The sequence below is a fragment of the Pollicipes pollicipes genome, unplaced genomic scaffold (assembly GCF_011947565.3).
Source record: "Pollicipes pollicipes isolate AB1234 unplaced genomic scaffold, Ppol_2.1 Scaffold_5724;HRSCAF=6776_pilon_pilon_pilon, whole genome shotgun sequence".
Taxonomy (NCBI): domain Eukaryota; kingdom Metazoa; phylum Arthropoda; class Thecostraca; order Pollicipedomorpha; family Pollicipedidae; genus Pollicipes; species Pollicipes pollicipes.
The window spans coordinates 14251242-14267443 of record NW_023596746.1 but is presented as its reverse complement, the minus strand read 5'-3'; the positions used below and the strand labels follow the sequence as shown (position 1 = coordinate 14267443).

At 46.8% G+C, this 16202-nt stretch overlaps 1 protein-coding gene across 1 annotated transcript in view; it reads left to right on the top strand.

Moving 5' to 3' along the window:
• Positions 1–268: 268 nt before the first annotated feature.
• LOC119102489 (uncharacterized) overlaps positions 269–16202 on the top strand; it is a 29186-nt gene continuing 13252 nt past the window's right edge. The window contains exons 1-6 of the mRNA XM_037225861.1: positions 269–326; positions 581–716; positions 2753–2895; positions 3719–3823; positions 9416–9502; positions 14580–14681. Of these exons, the coding sequence (XP_037081756.1) occupies positions 646–716; positions 2753–2895; positions 3719–3823; positions 9416–9502; positions 14580–14681 (508 nt within the window). The 5' untranslated portion in view covers positions 269–326; positions 581–645. The remainder of the gene's footprint in view (positions 327–580; positions 717–2752; positions 2896–3718; positions 3824–9415; positions 9503–14579; positions 14682–16202) is intronic.

Here is a 16202-nt window from a genome sequence, read left to right as displayed (position 1 = left end):
TGCTCCTGTCAGCAGTATAAAAATAAAACTGAAATAGGCTGGTTGCTTCCATGAGCTGCTCATTAATATATTCTGTGCATTAGGCGGATGTCAACCATGTAGTGAATTCTGAATACTCTTGTTGCTTTCTGTGAGAGGTGATAACGATGCGTTTGATTTCATTCTGGCTCATAGGGGCGGATGCAGATGCGGAAACGCCACAGCTGCCGGACCTGGCTTTCGGCCTCTACCAATGTCGTTCTGCAACGAGCACGTGGATGGGGTAGAAGCCTACTCAGTGCTGGCTGTGATTACCTGGGGCAAAATAAAGAAGACTGGCGCCACGCGTATGTTACTTGAAACATGCACAGGCATTCTGCTATGTATGTTTTATGTCTATAATAAAGGTGAAGACGATTAATAGATGTAATGAACACCAATGTCTTCTGGCAAGATGACGGTCATCATCCTAAGAGTTTCGATGGCACTGAAGTTGTTATGAATGTAAAGAGCCTTGGCATGTGCAGTTGCGCACCGTCATGCTTTGAATGTTGAAATGGATAAACCTGTGCCGTTTTGTTCCATGCTCACAATTCTTCAGCTGCAAAACACTGGCTTTGGGCCAACAGAAGACCAAAAGGCATCACCTGGAATAAGGAGCCCAACATGCCTTTCATCGAGGATTGCTGGCGCGCGTGTTTTGAAAAGGGCACCGCTACATGGATGTCCATCGGAGTGTAAGCAAACATGTAATGTGTGACTAGGCACAGCACAGGTTTTAAATGGCATGCAACGAAAGGTGTATCTAACGACGCTTTACAAACTTGTGCTTCTTTGTTCTCGAGGCTAGTTAATGGGCGCTCAATGCAATTTGTATGGAAAAATGAGGATAGATTGACTACTTCCAAGCGCTAGAACAGGTGCCGATCCCATAGCGGCATTGTTCCAATAACACGAAGTAATGAGCTGACAGGCAAATAACTCAGAAATTGATTCGACACGTCCAGATTCAGGACGATAAACACCGATACGATTTTCGCCAGGGCTACGATATTTAAGCAGCCCGGATTATTCGTATTAGAACTTTTGCAACGCATTCAGGTGTTGTCAAGCACATCGTGAAAATGACGAATTCGATTGGCATTGTTTCATGTCCCCACTTTCCTGGAGCTATAAATATATATATATATATATATATATATATATATATATATGCTTTATTTCCGTTTTCATTGTAATAAACTGAACATACTTCCGAGCAGTTGAAACATCCATCATTTCTTTACAGCATGCAATTTTGTAAAGCCTAACCTGTGGTTTACTGAGATGGGGAGCTAGACTGAAATAATGCACATCTTAGTGATGGCCCATTTAAACTTCCCAGTCCTTTCTGATTTGCAGTGGAAGACTGACATCACAGCGTTTAAGCTGCACGGCGGTACCAAAGAAAATTCATAGGTTCAGGTGCTTTGCTCACTGCTGTTTTAGCAACATTATTGGCATATGGCACAACATGATCTGCATTAGATGGCAGGGGCACGCTATGTTATGCTTACTATGCATGCGTCTTAAGTGTAGCAGCTTTGGTTTTGAACCAATAAAAGGAAGTGCATCAACTGCAACAAAAAATACAAATTAATAAGAATGACAGCAACTTGCATTTAACACAATATATGCCGGCCAAGCCCTCACCCTAGGCCAGCATTATAACTCAGCTGGCTTTTGTGGGTTTGATCCCCAACTGACCGAGGCGGTTCGGTCTGCGGGCGGACATTTTGGGAAGAAGATGCGTCTCTGGTCCACTCACACGACAGAGGATACACAGACGTGCGCTCACGCACGCACGCACAGATATGATATTTGGAGAGATTTTGCATGCGCACATGATGGCACTTTAACGCAGATGGCCCAAATTCGTTTAGGATAGTCGTGAAATGTGTCCAATGCATTTGCACCTGGTGTCTGCGGGCACTTCGGACTGCTAATCTCTACAGGTTTCGTACCTGGCAGTCATTGAGCATTTGCGTGTCTGACTGATGTGTCTCGTAAGACGCATTGTCAATAAACACATGGTTAAATCCAGGAAAATCAGAAAAAAGGTTTTCCTGGCGAATCGTTCGTCTATCGCACGTTTTAGTTGTGCTGGCAGGTTAAAATGTGAAAATGCGTAAGAAAGTGGGCACAAGCTCAACTATTTCGAAGAGTATCTCGCTCCGGAAGAAAAGGACATTAGTTCAACTGCGTTGCGAAAAGCGTTGCATGTTGGCGTAAGTAGCAGATCAAGCACATCTCATTGCTTGTGTTCCGCTGTTGGCGTAGCAGTTAATATTTCTTCGGCATGCCCTTGTGTGCTGTTTTTGTCGTAGCAGTCCATATTCCTCTGACTTGTCTTTGTGTGCTGTGTTTGGCGTATCAGTTCATATTCCTTTGACTTGTCCTTGCGTGATGCTTTTGGCGTAGCAGGTCATGTTCCTTTGACTTGTCCTTGTGTGCTGTTTTCGGCGTGACAGTTCATGTTCCTTTGACTTGTCCTTGTGTGCTGTTTTTGATGTAGCAGTCCATGCTTCTTTGACTTGTCCTTGTGCGCTGTTTTCGGCGTAGCAGTCCATGTTCCTTTGACTTGTTCTTGTGTGCTGTTTTCGGCGTTGCAGTTGGTGTTTCTTTGACTTGTCCTTGTGTGCTGTTTTCGGCGTAGCAGTTGATGTTCCTTTGACTTGTCCTTGTGTGCTGTTTTCGGCGTAGCAGTCCATGTTTCTTTGACTGGTCCTTGCAGGACGGGCTGCGAATGCGGGACAGCTGACAGCGCCGTAGTGGAAGATGGCTTGGACTGGAAGATCGCCTCACAACCCGAATCTGACCAGGGCTACCCAGCAGCCCGCGGGTTCGTGTTGATGAGCAAGAAGGAGGGCACACGAAGTAAGAGACACGTCAGGCGGCGAGTGGCCAGCGGTCGTGTTGGATCGCAGCGGAAAGCCGTAAAGTAAACCTTCAATGGGACAGAGATCATCGTACTTTGCATTATATAATATATTATAGAAATATAAGGTCACTCATGAGTTCAGAGGAGGCCGGCAGTTCACTTTTTTATTCACGCAGTACAAGATCACAGCCCTTATGCTAACAACTACTGACCGCTAACATATCAGGAAATGCCGGTTAGACGACCTTAACCGCAAGTATTTTTTGCGGGGAGGGGGGGGGGGGGGCATGCTCCGTGTTTTAAGCTTGACATCAAATAATATTTCAACGACTGGAAATGTTCTTCTGCCGCCGGCATCAGCCTTCAGACATTGGTGTCATCGGTCGCATTTTATTCGCTTGCTCCTTCCGGCAAGATCCGTGGTGCGCCTGCTAATCAGGATGGCGCTAATATTTAAATCGTTGTTGGTGTGGTTTCTTCAAAGGTCATGTACAAAGTAAGCTAATTGGCGCTCTCGCCGTGTGCTCCATTGTATTTTGCTGCGCACAAAACATTTCACTGAACCGATATTGCTGTTCTATGATGACGGCGTTGAGTTTTGGCATCAAACCATGTTAGTGAAAACTGAGATGAAGGGTATACAACGTTCAGTCAGATTTCTTTGAAAATTAATTGTCATCCATTATAACTGAACTAATCGTAAAGCTGATGGACAGATCATCCGCGATGTGAAAAACAATGCACACACTGAATGGTTGCCGGCCGACTTAAGTTATGGCTTGTACGAAACGCACCGCCTGTAGCGTGCTGTATTTACAGATTTCGTGCCCCACAAGTTCACCTGGATACAGACAGCATTTAATACTGGGAAGCGTGCGGAACTTGAAGACAAGCCGGTAACGAAGTGGGTCCCCGGTGCACTGGGTAAGATGCACCACGCGTCTTCTCGTATAGGAAACTATGGTCGTCATTTTACGGTGTGGTTTGCTGTGTTATGGTGAATCAAATTACAACACACTATAAGGTGAAAATGTGCAATATCTTGGGTCTATTTTTGGTTACCGTGTGCAAAGGAGTGTGTCACGAGTTTTGGCACATTTATATCGAGATTTAGAGGTGTAACTAAGGAGGCTGCATTTCAGAAAAAGCGAACTTTCAGGAACTTAGCGTTTCCAGAACGGTTTTGTGAACAAATACGTCAGTTCAGCATTGCATTCTGCAAATAACGCGAAATCATTTTGGAAAACAATAAACCGAACAATGGCAATTAAAAGCAGCGATTCACATTAACAGTCCTTGTCCTGATCTGTGCGAGGCTTGCACTGCTGGAGGCGAAGACCTGGCTGCTTTCGTCGGTCATGCTGCAGCAGTGAGCCAGCAGGCTCCCTGGAGCACATTCCAGAAGTGCTGCTCGATCTGGCATAATCAGTCTATGTCCTCGTCCGCTTTTCGCCGCTAAGACGAAAAGCGGGGACGCTCGGGAACGGGGACGGTCATGTTCAATGCCCATTCCCCTATTTCTTTTTTTTGGGGGGGGGGATTTCGGCTGGGTCATTGCCGACGTTGATGCCACGCACGTTCGCCAGGCCCGTCTGGAAAACCGTTATGACTCACGGCTTGACGTTAGCGGTAGAAAAGCCGAATCGATGCACAGGCGCTCCGTGCCAAACTAGCGGTCTGAACTTGCGAGGTCTGCCCCTTAAGAGGTCGGCGAGTGCTGGAAGCCTAGACTTGCTAGAACCAATGCCAGAGCGCATCATCGCGGCTCGCGGTGGGGGATTACTCAGCTCATGCTCTCGAGGAAAGCGTCTGCTTGTGCACGCCGCTGGGCTTCTGGTTCATCGACATGGAAGAGTGCCAAGGGCAAAATCCCACCCGTCATGTGCCACAGCTGCTGCACCAGCGCCGTAATGGCTGATTCTGCAATGCCTTCATAAACCCACGTGGAAGCGTGGAGATGACAGTAGTGTCAGGTCACTCCTGGAAGCATCAAAAGTCTTGTCAAAGCTTATCCGCAACATCGGGTAAATGTAGTCGACAATGTCAGGTAGCAATTCTGGCCTGTGGAGGGTGGCATGTTGAGTTTGGCCAGATAATTTTGGCGTATACAGGATTAATTCTAACCTGTGGAAGGTGTTTTACCGACTGTGGAGGCTTCATTCTGGCATGCACAGAAACCCATTCGGGTTTGTGGAGGGCCCATTATTGACTTAGAGGGCCCGGTCTGTTCGGTAGAGGAGCCATTATTTACTGTAGGGGGGGGGGGGGGGGGCATTCTGGCCTATCCAGGACGAATTCTGGTCTGTACACGATCAGTTCTGACCAGTGGAGGGTCCGTTATTGACTGAGGAGGTACCTTCTGGCCTGTGGCGGGCCCATCCTAGCCTGTGGAGGGCCCTTTACCGACTGTGGGTTTCATTCTGGTCTGTGGAGGGTCCATGCTGGCCTGTAAAGAGGCTGTTCCGGTCCAGCGAGGACCCATTCTAACCCGTAGAGGTCCCGTTCTGACGTAACGTGGGTCCATTGTAACGTGTAGAGATCCCGTCATGGACTGCCTATGTCCTATTTTGACCTGAAGAGGTGCCCATCTTAACGCTATGGCATGGGTATTGGACCAGAGGGCCGGAAGGGACTATTGTCTCTCCGCTTTCCAGTGTGTGAATCAGTATTGTTAACTGCCCCCCCCCCCCCCACACCACACGTTTCAGATTTAATTCGCATTTAGCTTGCTTTTTTACTTAGCATGCATGCCACTTTGCCTAGCTCACCAGCCATCTACCTCAATTGCTTAATGTGGCAGATGATAAGATCTTATCCTGTCATGTACGATGAATGAGATAACAAATAGCAAACCCGAGTTTGCTCTTATACCAAAGAGCCCGTTTCGTCTTTTTTAGAGCCTTGGTGAGGTGGACCTTCGCGTTTTCATTGGGAGTGAGGGTGAGAGTCCGTGAACCTTACCCATCCTATTTCCCATACGCACCTCTTCCTCTTCTCGTAATTCTGTGGTTATGGTCATAATTTTGACTTGATATAAGAAAACAGGCCTTCGGTTTGTTTTTTCGGCTTTATTGGCTCGAAGTTCTTATGTTGAGTTATCGACCTTCAATTTAACAACCAGAATGCACTGGCTAAACGACTTAGTAGTGTCAAAAGTCGATTATATTGACGGTACTCAATCTTTCGAGTTGTGCTCATGCTCAAGAGGGCGTATGCTGTGGATGAACGCAGAGAAGCAGATGGGCGTGATCATCTCAGTAATGTGTCTCCATTAACGCCTCAAAATCTCTTAGTAGTACTAAAAAAACGATTATATTGATGGCACTCAATCTTTCAATTTGTGCACGTGCTCAACAGGTCGTATGTTGTGGATGAGCGCAGAGAAGCAGATGGGCATGATCATCTTAATAATGTTTCTTCATTGACGCCTCACAACTTCTAAAAACATGATATAGCGATTTTTCATCCTGGTCTAGTTCAAAGTCCGACTATTTTCCGCAAAAATACAACCACCATTAGCACATGACATCTCCCTGTCTGAGTGGATGCTGTGCAAGACCATGAATGGCGCGTTTCGAGACCATTCCAGGAGGCTGAGGGAGAGCAACGATTTTGAGTAGCTGGCCATGGGTCCTCCCGGAAGCACCGGCCGCTGAGGCCACAGAAGCTACTTCACTAAATGGTGTGGTGGCAATGCTCCACGACCGTCGAAACTTGGTTGTTCAATTGTTCTGCTTGTAATCGGTAATGCAGTAGAAACAGGGGTAGATCTAGAGAGGGGGGGGGGGAGAATCCTACCCATCCCCTTGGACCACCAATAATTTCTTGACGTCCCTTCGTGGCATGAAAATATAATCGTGGAGAGATACCAAAACTTTCATTTGGAGACCCATAGCGCTTAGTTCCAAGGGGCATCAAATTCAAGAGGCACCGCAAAGTGCCTCAATCGTTATTTTCGAAGCCACCGAATCCCACCGGTACCACGATCTCCATGCCGCTTCCACTTCATGAAATTCTCGATCGGCACGTTCAGTAAAAGAACGCTAAACCATCATGCCGGGCATCGGACCTTTCATTTTTGCTTGTCACCCAATTCCAAAGGGCACCACGAAGGGCCCCAAACCTTAATTCTCATGGACCATCAAATTCCAGGAGCGCAACAACGTTACGCTTCCCACTCCAAACTATATCTTGGATCGTTCTCCTGGGCGAGGGGCGTCAAAATCTTCATTCCAAGGGGCAAAAATTTCCGGGGGCACCGCAATGTATATACTTCCGATTGGTGAAATCCGAGGTTGGCCCCAGACTGACATATCGGCGATGGGTCACCAACATGTCCATCTTGGAGCGCCACAGCCTTTACTTAATCCGAACGGGGCATTTAAAAGACCCTAATTTGCGATTTTGTGATAGCGCGATTTCGAGGTTGATTCTCTGAATGAAATTATCAGTTACGGCAACAAGAGTGATCGCGAGTACGCCATTGCGTCATGATTTCGTGATGCTTTTCATGTTTATCTGTTCCGCACATCAATCTTAAAAATTGCACAAGCGAAATCTACGCGGAAATACCATCTGAACGTATACGAATTTATGGTATAACGCGTTTCAAAGTACCAGTCTGCTACACATGGTCGTTTTTGCCGCCCGTTCACGCCCACCGAGTGTTGGCTACGGGACCGACGCCGTGAGGCCCATGGAGACTGCAATTCCGAGCGTTGGTTTCCTTCTCCGTACACAAGCTTAAAGCAAAACCGAGCGGCGTTGGTCGCTGCAAGTAATGCCAGGCGTCGAGTGGCGGGCGCAGGAGAATGGCCGGCTTGAACTATGCTTCCGATAGTCTTTCAAAATAAATTTGAAGCATTTGAATATTAGAATGAAGCATGTTTTAAAAATGGCCTTGAGGATGTCCTCTGGCCAAGTTAACAGCTACAGCAGCACGAAAAATAGCGATTCTACCCTTAATCTTCCAGTCCCAATATCAGATTCCAGCAACATTTCGCGGTGCTGTAAATGCTAATTTGTCCTTCCTGCCAATCACAAAAAACACACTGGTGATTTATATTCGGAACTACTTTCTAAACATACGAATTGCTGTCCAAAAGCCTACAAAAGTACTCTCCCAGATGTGTCATCATTTTCGCACTGCCTGTTGGCCGCCACTTAGTGTCAGCCTTGAGACCGACGCTGTGCGGCCTATGGAGACTGCAACGTCGGGCGCCAGGGTTGTTGCTAACTTGGCGAGCGCGCATGCATCAAACCGTGTTACATAAATGTTTCTCAGTGATCGATTCTGGCTGAACGTTGAACAATGCGAGACAAACACGGGTTCGTAATGCCAGTACAAATTCTGGACCCCATCTTGATCTGTAATCTACATCCAAGGGGGGGGGGGGGGCACCGATGGCGGACAGGAGCAGGGCTCAGGTAAGGATTATCCGAAACAATGTCGCTCATTTTGTGATTCGTTTTTACAGCAGAAGCTCTGTTTCTTTGCCACCTCATTTTTGGCAGCGGGTATTTGAAGCTTCCGAATTTTTTTCCGCCAAGAATGCTGCGACAAATGTCATCTCTGAAAAAGCAGCTGGCGAAATCTAGGCACACGAAAATTCCGGTGTATTACGACTCGCTGACCAGCATGCAAAACTCTGACCAGCCTATGCCCAGGCGGTATTTTGACATTTACCTTGTGAAGACAGACGCCTCCCCAGTTACCCAGAATATCCACCTGCTCGTGGAATTTCGTCTCCCCAGGAAAATAACGTTGAAATTGACGAATAATCTCAGGAAGCCGGGTAGCCTTATTTCCCAAATGACACTGATGAATCAAATCATTGTACACCAGTGGGAAACAGCTGTAGATGTACATTTAGCGTGGTGAGCGTGACAATGACCTATTTCCAAAACTTATGACGTAAATAAAGAGCGCACAATGTCCTTCAGCTGTGATCGCCCTCCTCCCCCTCTAGTCACCGGGCTTGCTTCCCCGCAAAAATTCTTAAGCACACCCTGAGCCTGGTATCTCAGACTTTTAGAGGCTTCCTGCGCCTATGCACTGGGAGGCCATTCTGACGAGGGTCCATTAGTGACCTAAAGGGCCTATTCCTACTTGTCAGGAACTCACTATCTAATATCGGAGAGCCTATTTTGGCACTTGAGGGGTTGCACCCCCCTCAACTCGAACATAGCTCCCGGGCCACTGTTCCCTGCAACCCACAGTCATACCCTTTTTAAGGGGTTGCGACCCCCTCAACTCGAACTTAGCTCCCACGCCACTGCTCTCTGCAACTCACAGTCATACCCTTTTCTAAGATTTCACCCTGACGTCACCGTAGCCAAAGCGTTAATGTTCTGAGCCTATTTTCAGCAGAGGAAAAGTGACATTGAAACGTGAATAGTTATTACTGCCCATGCTCTGCTCATTGCTCGTGCTCATTACTGCCCATGCTCTGACGTCATCGCTTTACGTACGGTATCCGTGCAGCTTCCTTTATTCGAACATCTTACTCTTTGTAGGATCAAAGATGAAGGAAAAGGTCGAGAAACTCCATGGAGATATCAAGTTTGAAGAGCTGAAGAACATCGCCAATCTAGGTTCTCAAGGTAAGATACCTGGAGGTCGTGCGGGTCGGAGAAAAGTGAACCACTCGCGATGGGATAAGTGACACCGCAAGCAAAGTTCGAATTTCTCTTAAAAATGAAGGATGTCACCCGCGATAAGATGCCCGCAAACGCCCAATGTGCTTATTGGTCGCCGTTCACCCGTGGGAACGTTTTAACACGCGCCCGGGTGGTCGGTTGGATACCCATCGCACAGATGGGGGGTCATTATGACCCCTTGAGATCTCAGAAACTAAGAGAGATACAGACACTTGCTCACAGGGTGCGTTATCCTGGTTATGAACTCACTTGGGTCAACGTTTAAGGCTCCTAGCTTATGACCTCCGGGTCAGATAAGGTCAAACGAAATCAATTTCTAGGTTGGCCTCCAATGTGTCCTAAAACCTAGACACCTGTTCTAAGCAAAAGGTCACATGCAGATTTAAGATCAGTGACCTTGTCTGACCCCTTGAAGATCATGTCAACGATAATCATACAGGACTGCCTTCAGTTTTGCATTTGAATAAGCGATAAAGATGACGCTTGGCAGCATGTTCCTAAAAATAGTTTGACCCATATCATTTCAAGTCAGTGACCCATTCCGACCTCTAAGAAGTCCATGGAAGATGTATAATGCAGTTCTTGTTATCCATTAATCCGAAATGAGCACCAAAAGCTATCTCATACAGCAGGCCCTAGAGTAATAGAACAGGTTGGTTTTGACCCTGGTCTGACCTTTATACTGACCTCAGGTCAGTGGAGTTCGCTCATTCAATTGTTGTGTTGCCTAAGAAAGCATCTAAAAGGTGTATTATTTCGTCTAACACTTCGTTGTTTCATCAGATTGATCGATTTCCTAGAAATTGACTATGCCGAATCCATAGCCGGATTTCGACTCGCTGTAGGTCAGCGACGTTACGAGGTGTCTGAATCTTTGATCCAAACGATCCACTGTTCAATTATTTACAGTATGCAAACTTCGACGCAGCTACGCCGTGTCTTTCTGAAAGCATTCTGGAAAAGGCTTCGAGGGGTGGTCCATTTGACCACCACACGCGTATTGAGAATGTCTTTTGAGCTCTATGCCGGGAAATTTTGTAGTTAGTTGCGTGGACGCACGCACGCACGCACGCACGCACGCATGCACACACGCACGCACGCACGCACGCACGCACGCACGCATGCACGCACGCACGCACATACACGAAAACACGCACACACGGAAACACACATACCCACACATGCACTTGTTGGTCATTTTCTCCTTCAATGCTTCTGATCCTGTTTCAGGGAAACAACACAGCCCTGGTTACATATCGCGTTAAAAGTGTGGCCAGATTGACATGAGACGTTGTAAAAGTAAGCATGCACACTGACCGTTGTAAGAGCGCCTTAAATGGGACGGACACCGATAGAATGCTATGTTCTAACTTACCAAGACGTTCTTTAGATGCCTTGGATAATCATTACCTTTTAAGCAACAGCTTAACCCACCAACGGCATCCGCGATCGAAGAAACGCGAACGCAAGATACAGGGTTTGAAATTCTTGCGTCTGTGTGTGTCTCATACCTCTAGGTCTACGGTACCCAGCGTTCCACGAACGTGGCCGTACGGAACAGAAGAGGTGGGGAACAAGACTCTTCCGACCTGCTAGCTGTGGGATCAGGTGGCATTGGGAGGCAGCGGACGTGACCGAATGGAGCCAGACGCTACCGAACGGGACCAGAAGGAACATTGTGGAACGTGATGGGTTCAGACGAGACCGGGTGGAACCGGATGGGTCTGGATGGACTGGTCAAAGCCTGGCGGGGCCAAATATAACCTGGCGCGAAGATGTGATTGCACGGCATGAAACGTAACCAATAGCAAGAGGACTAAACAGGTCGGAAATGGACGGGACCGACCAATACCAGGCGGGCTCGGTCTTATCACATCCGGTCTCGTATGGTCCCATATAGCCCATCTGGCCTTGTTTGGTTCCATTCAGTCCCACTCCAAACTGTGTGGTCCCACCCGGTCCTGCCTGGTTTTGTCTGGTCACATTCGATTCCATCCAGTCTTGTCCCGTCCTTTCTCGTTCTGTCAGTCCGTTCGATGTCATCTGGTCCCGTCCCGTCCGGCCCCAACGCGTCAGGTTTCGTGCGGCTCCCGTGCCGCCTCGTCCGGTCCAGACCGGTCTCCTCCAATTTCGCCCGGTCCCGTCTGGGCTCATGAGAGAGAGAGAGAGAGAGAGAGAGAGAGAGAGAGAGAGAGAGAGAGAGAGAGAGGAGAGAGAGAGAGAGAGAGAGAGAGAGAGAGAGAGAGAGAGAGATCATCACACTCGATCCGCTGCCACCACGTCCCATCTGATCCCTTTCCGTCCCATCCGATTTCTACCGATCGCGTCCGGCGGCACTCGCCGTTTGGTTCAATTCTAAGTGTTAACAGTTTGGCATGTCCTTTTGTTTTGTTTTGTGACATCACAAAGCAATCAGCTGAAAGCATTTCTACCCTCCTCGCTTAATCAAGCGCCACTTGCAGCGCAGATTTATGCGTCGGCTGATGTGAACTCGCTGGCGATGGATGTAAGGTAAAACGCTATTTGTTCGCAGCATTTGTCACATAGAGCAGAATGAAGGAGCTAGGAGTACTCGAAATTGTCTTGTTCGTGTACTGGTACCAATAGCGCATGGCTTTCGTGCAAGGTTGTTGATTCACATCATTATAGGGAGTGGGAAGCATACGCCGGTGATACCCATGTGGTATTACTGCAGCAAACTGAATCTCAGACTGGGTGACTTTGTTATTTGCCAAAAATGGGGTCAAGTTCAGTTCAAGACACATACCAAAACGTACAACTCGTCATGTTATTGCCCTTTGAAGCTGCCATTTTTTTAGTTTGTATCTATACTTTGAAGAGCTTATATTACAATGACGTGAAAAAACTACCTTTGCTGTGCAAGGCCCTCGTAGGACCGCACGTGGAGTACGGTGATCTTGTATGGGGACTGTTTAACCGTACGGACCAAAAGCTTGCTGAGCGGGTGCAACGGCGCACGACGAAAATGGTGGCAATTACCAGAGATAAACCATTTATATATATACATATATATATATATATGTATATATGTATATATATATATATATATATATATATATATATGTACACAACGAAAACAACAGTTTGAGCTACTGTGCATTACCGAAGATGTGATGAAGATATAATGGCCACGTACCAGCTCCTTCATTCGGGATAGACTTGAATCCTGACGACTTCGTGCCTTCATCCGCATTGGGGGCTACTCGAGAGCACCACTGGAAACTCTTTAAGCCGCGGAATTCGTCCAGCGTCCACAAATATGTCCACAGCGTGTGCGCGATCAACGACCGGAACAGTTTTCACTGGACGGTAGTTTTGTATGGGTATCAGTCTAGGATAAAATACGGCAGCAACGGCACACATTCCATGACTAGGAAACATAGGCCCATGTTAAAATGACATGTTGAAATGCCCATGTTGAAATTTTTTCGGGTCCACGGCTTTCTAAATCTTGAGGGTATAAGTGCATAAAAAGTACAAACATGTGAAGCCTCCGCCTTTATTTTTTTCAAATTCCGGATCAAAAGTGTATGCCGTTGCAGTCCTTTAAATATATTATTGACAAACAACAATTTTCTCAACTCCAGCATGGATGAACCTTAGAACATGCTGACCAGCCACTTACCATGCAGCACTCAGGAACCGGTAGCCTTAGCCAGGCTGTTCGCAGCAGAATCAGCGCGCAGGAACTGTCATAATGTGATCCATTATGCTGCAGAATTCTTACATGAAGCCGTAATGTGTTAACTGACGCATAATGTGTAGGGGCGCAGACCAAGATAACTTAACTTAACCAGGTGCATGTGAATTCCTGTACAACAATACGACACGACAGCCCCTAGCCGTACACTACCCCGCCCAACTTCAAGCGCTTCACGACTGATAAGATTACGCGATTACAATTACGCGGTTCGCACAGCTACACCAAAAAATGCCGCTAGCTCACCACTGTCAACTTTTGGTACCCAATAACAAATTTCATCTTAACCTCGATGCTGATATATTTATAGTATATTTTGATGCCTCCTTGACGAAACTTTGGAATAATCAGTGTTCGGTATTGCCCTGGTTCTGTCTAAGTCCCTTCGCTTCTTCACGTTCAGGTTGAATCATCACTTCTCTGCAAAATGTACCATATTTCAATCCAAGACCAAGCCCGGTTATTAACCACATATGAGCTAGGCGCGAACGGGGTCCGAAAGCTTGTCTCTTTCTAAATACTGAAAAGTGCAAGGTGAGGTAAGATACGGTGTTTTCTGCAGTGCTACCAAATCAAGTGGCTGAAATCCCGTGAGAAATAAAGTGTTCTGGTATATATCGCTTCGATTCTGGATATATTGAGTCAAGTTCGAATGGATGAAGAAATAAAGTGTTCTGGTATATATCGCTTCGATTCTGGATATATTGAGTCAAGTTCGAATGGATGAATATTGCCAACGTAAGTGCATCACTATCAACGCGCACCCGGGCGGCGGGTCAGTTTGACGCCCCCGATGTTTCTTTCCAGAATAACTTGTAAACGGCACAGCGTAGCCGCGTTGAAAATTGCGTAACTATAAAAACTAAACAGCCGGTCTTTTGGCAACATAATTTAGATGCACCTTTTAAGGTCGCTGTCCTATCACATGTCAAAGTTAGGTCACGGCTGTCAGCGAAGGCGATTCCGAGGGAATCGTTTACTCTGATGCGACAGCGTAGTGTTAGGCGAAACATACATCTTTGAGATGGATGCTTAGGCAATTAGACAATTGAATAAATGATCACGATATTTCCATTGAACTTGGGTCCGGTATGAAGGCCAGTGGGGGTCTTTGATCTAAAACTACCAAGATAAACTTTTTGCTTTGAGGAACATGTCGCAAAGCGTAATCTTTGGCGGAGTCGCTGTGTTGGCCAAAGTAACACGTTTGTGAAACACAAAACGGAAAACTCGAAGCAATGAGCTCTTGTGCTCAAAGACCCAAAACGCCACCGACACGTTTTTTTTTTCTTTCCACAGATAGAAGAGAAGTGGAAACTAAACGAACAAGAACCCTCTCCGGCAAGCATACTGAAGACACGCATAATGAAGACGGCTTTCTGAAACGTGCAACATTACGGGGTGAGAATTCACCTTTTGCTAACTTAGTGTTTTTCTTCTCATTTGATTAAGCTGTCCCTGTTATCTAGAGCATTCGAAAACAGTTATATCCTAACTTGGACGGTCTTTCCCTTAGCGTTTCCATAATCTGGACATATAACCGTCCCATAAAGGAAGGGGCGTGTTCTTGGCTCCCCCTCCCTGGTAGCCGTGCCCATGCCGGAAAAAATAGGAGTTGAGTCATATTTTGTGCGTACTGTTCACGATGCTAATTTCATTTAAATTATAAGGTCGTTCACTGCATTTGTGATAACCAACGTTCCATGAAATATTGACGGTGGAAAACTGGCCACAAAGTTTTGTGTTGGTGCGCGCTTTAGGTAGTGTTACCGGTGGCCTTTTTGTTGGTGCATTGCTGACGGGGTTTTATGAGGCCTTCAGCTGCTGACACTGTATGTCATCGCCCGCCCCTCACCCTTGGAAAAAGGGTGGACACCGCGGAGAATCGACCCTGTGCCTCTGGCTTCTAAGACACTTTTGATACACCAATAAAGAACAATATCATAAGTCACGTGATATATATGCAAAGAGGCCAACAACAGGACAGCACAAATAGCGTGCACCTCCGGCAGTCATCGGCGGCGGTGGCGGCGCGTAGTCGGCCACACCGAGTGACGCCCCAATGGCGCCGTTCCGTGTCAGCTCTTTTGCCCATTCTAAGATGCGTCGTGGCACTTATGGCTATGGTGCCTTTTATAGTCATAGTCTCAAGTATCGGCTTCTCGGTGCGGTAATGGATTGCGCATTAACAGTTGATGTTGCATGAACGTATGTGTAATGTATGTATAATACATAACTAGAAATGTATGTGTACTGACATAAGCTTTTACGCCTTACAGTCAAAGGGAAAGGATACATAACAACCAGTGTCCTTTTTCGGCTGTATGAGATGTCACCGTCAGCGCGAAAGGCAAGCGAAAACATAACTACAATTTGCGGCCTTAAAGCAGGTATGCACAATCGTGGTTTGCAAACTCCTTAATGTATGCGATGCATGCATAACTTTTACGTCGCACATGCGAATACCTAGACATTTGGTTTCTGGGCACATACATGCACACTTGCAGTTTTGCGCACATACAAACATGTATCCCTCCATATATGCTCAACGTGAGTGCCTTCGCGCAGTTTTCTACAGATCTGTTGGACTATTAGAATGGTTTCCCACGTTTATTGCATGAAATGAAAGAAATCGAAACGATCTAAGGAAGGTAAGAATCTGTCCAAATTTGGGAAGCTACCAGAAAGTTTTTCAATACCTGCAAACATGCTTCGGATGCTAGCAAGCCGTTTGCATCAAAGTGGGCTAACAACAGAGCACATTAGTTTGATGCAGGACTCCTCGAAAGTGTCCCAAAATATAACATGACGTTGATGTCTCAGCGAAAGAGCATGACATGCTTTTCCGTGACTGCAATGCGAACACGGCTCGGAGGAACGACGACTGGCGCCAAACCAACGAGACCAGCGCAGGTCACATTT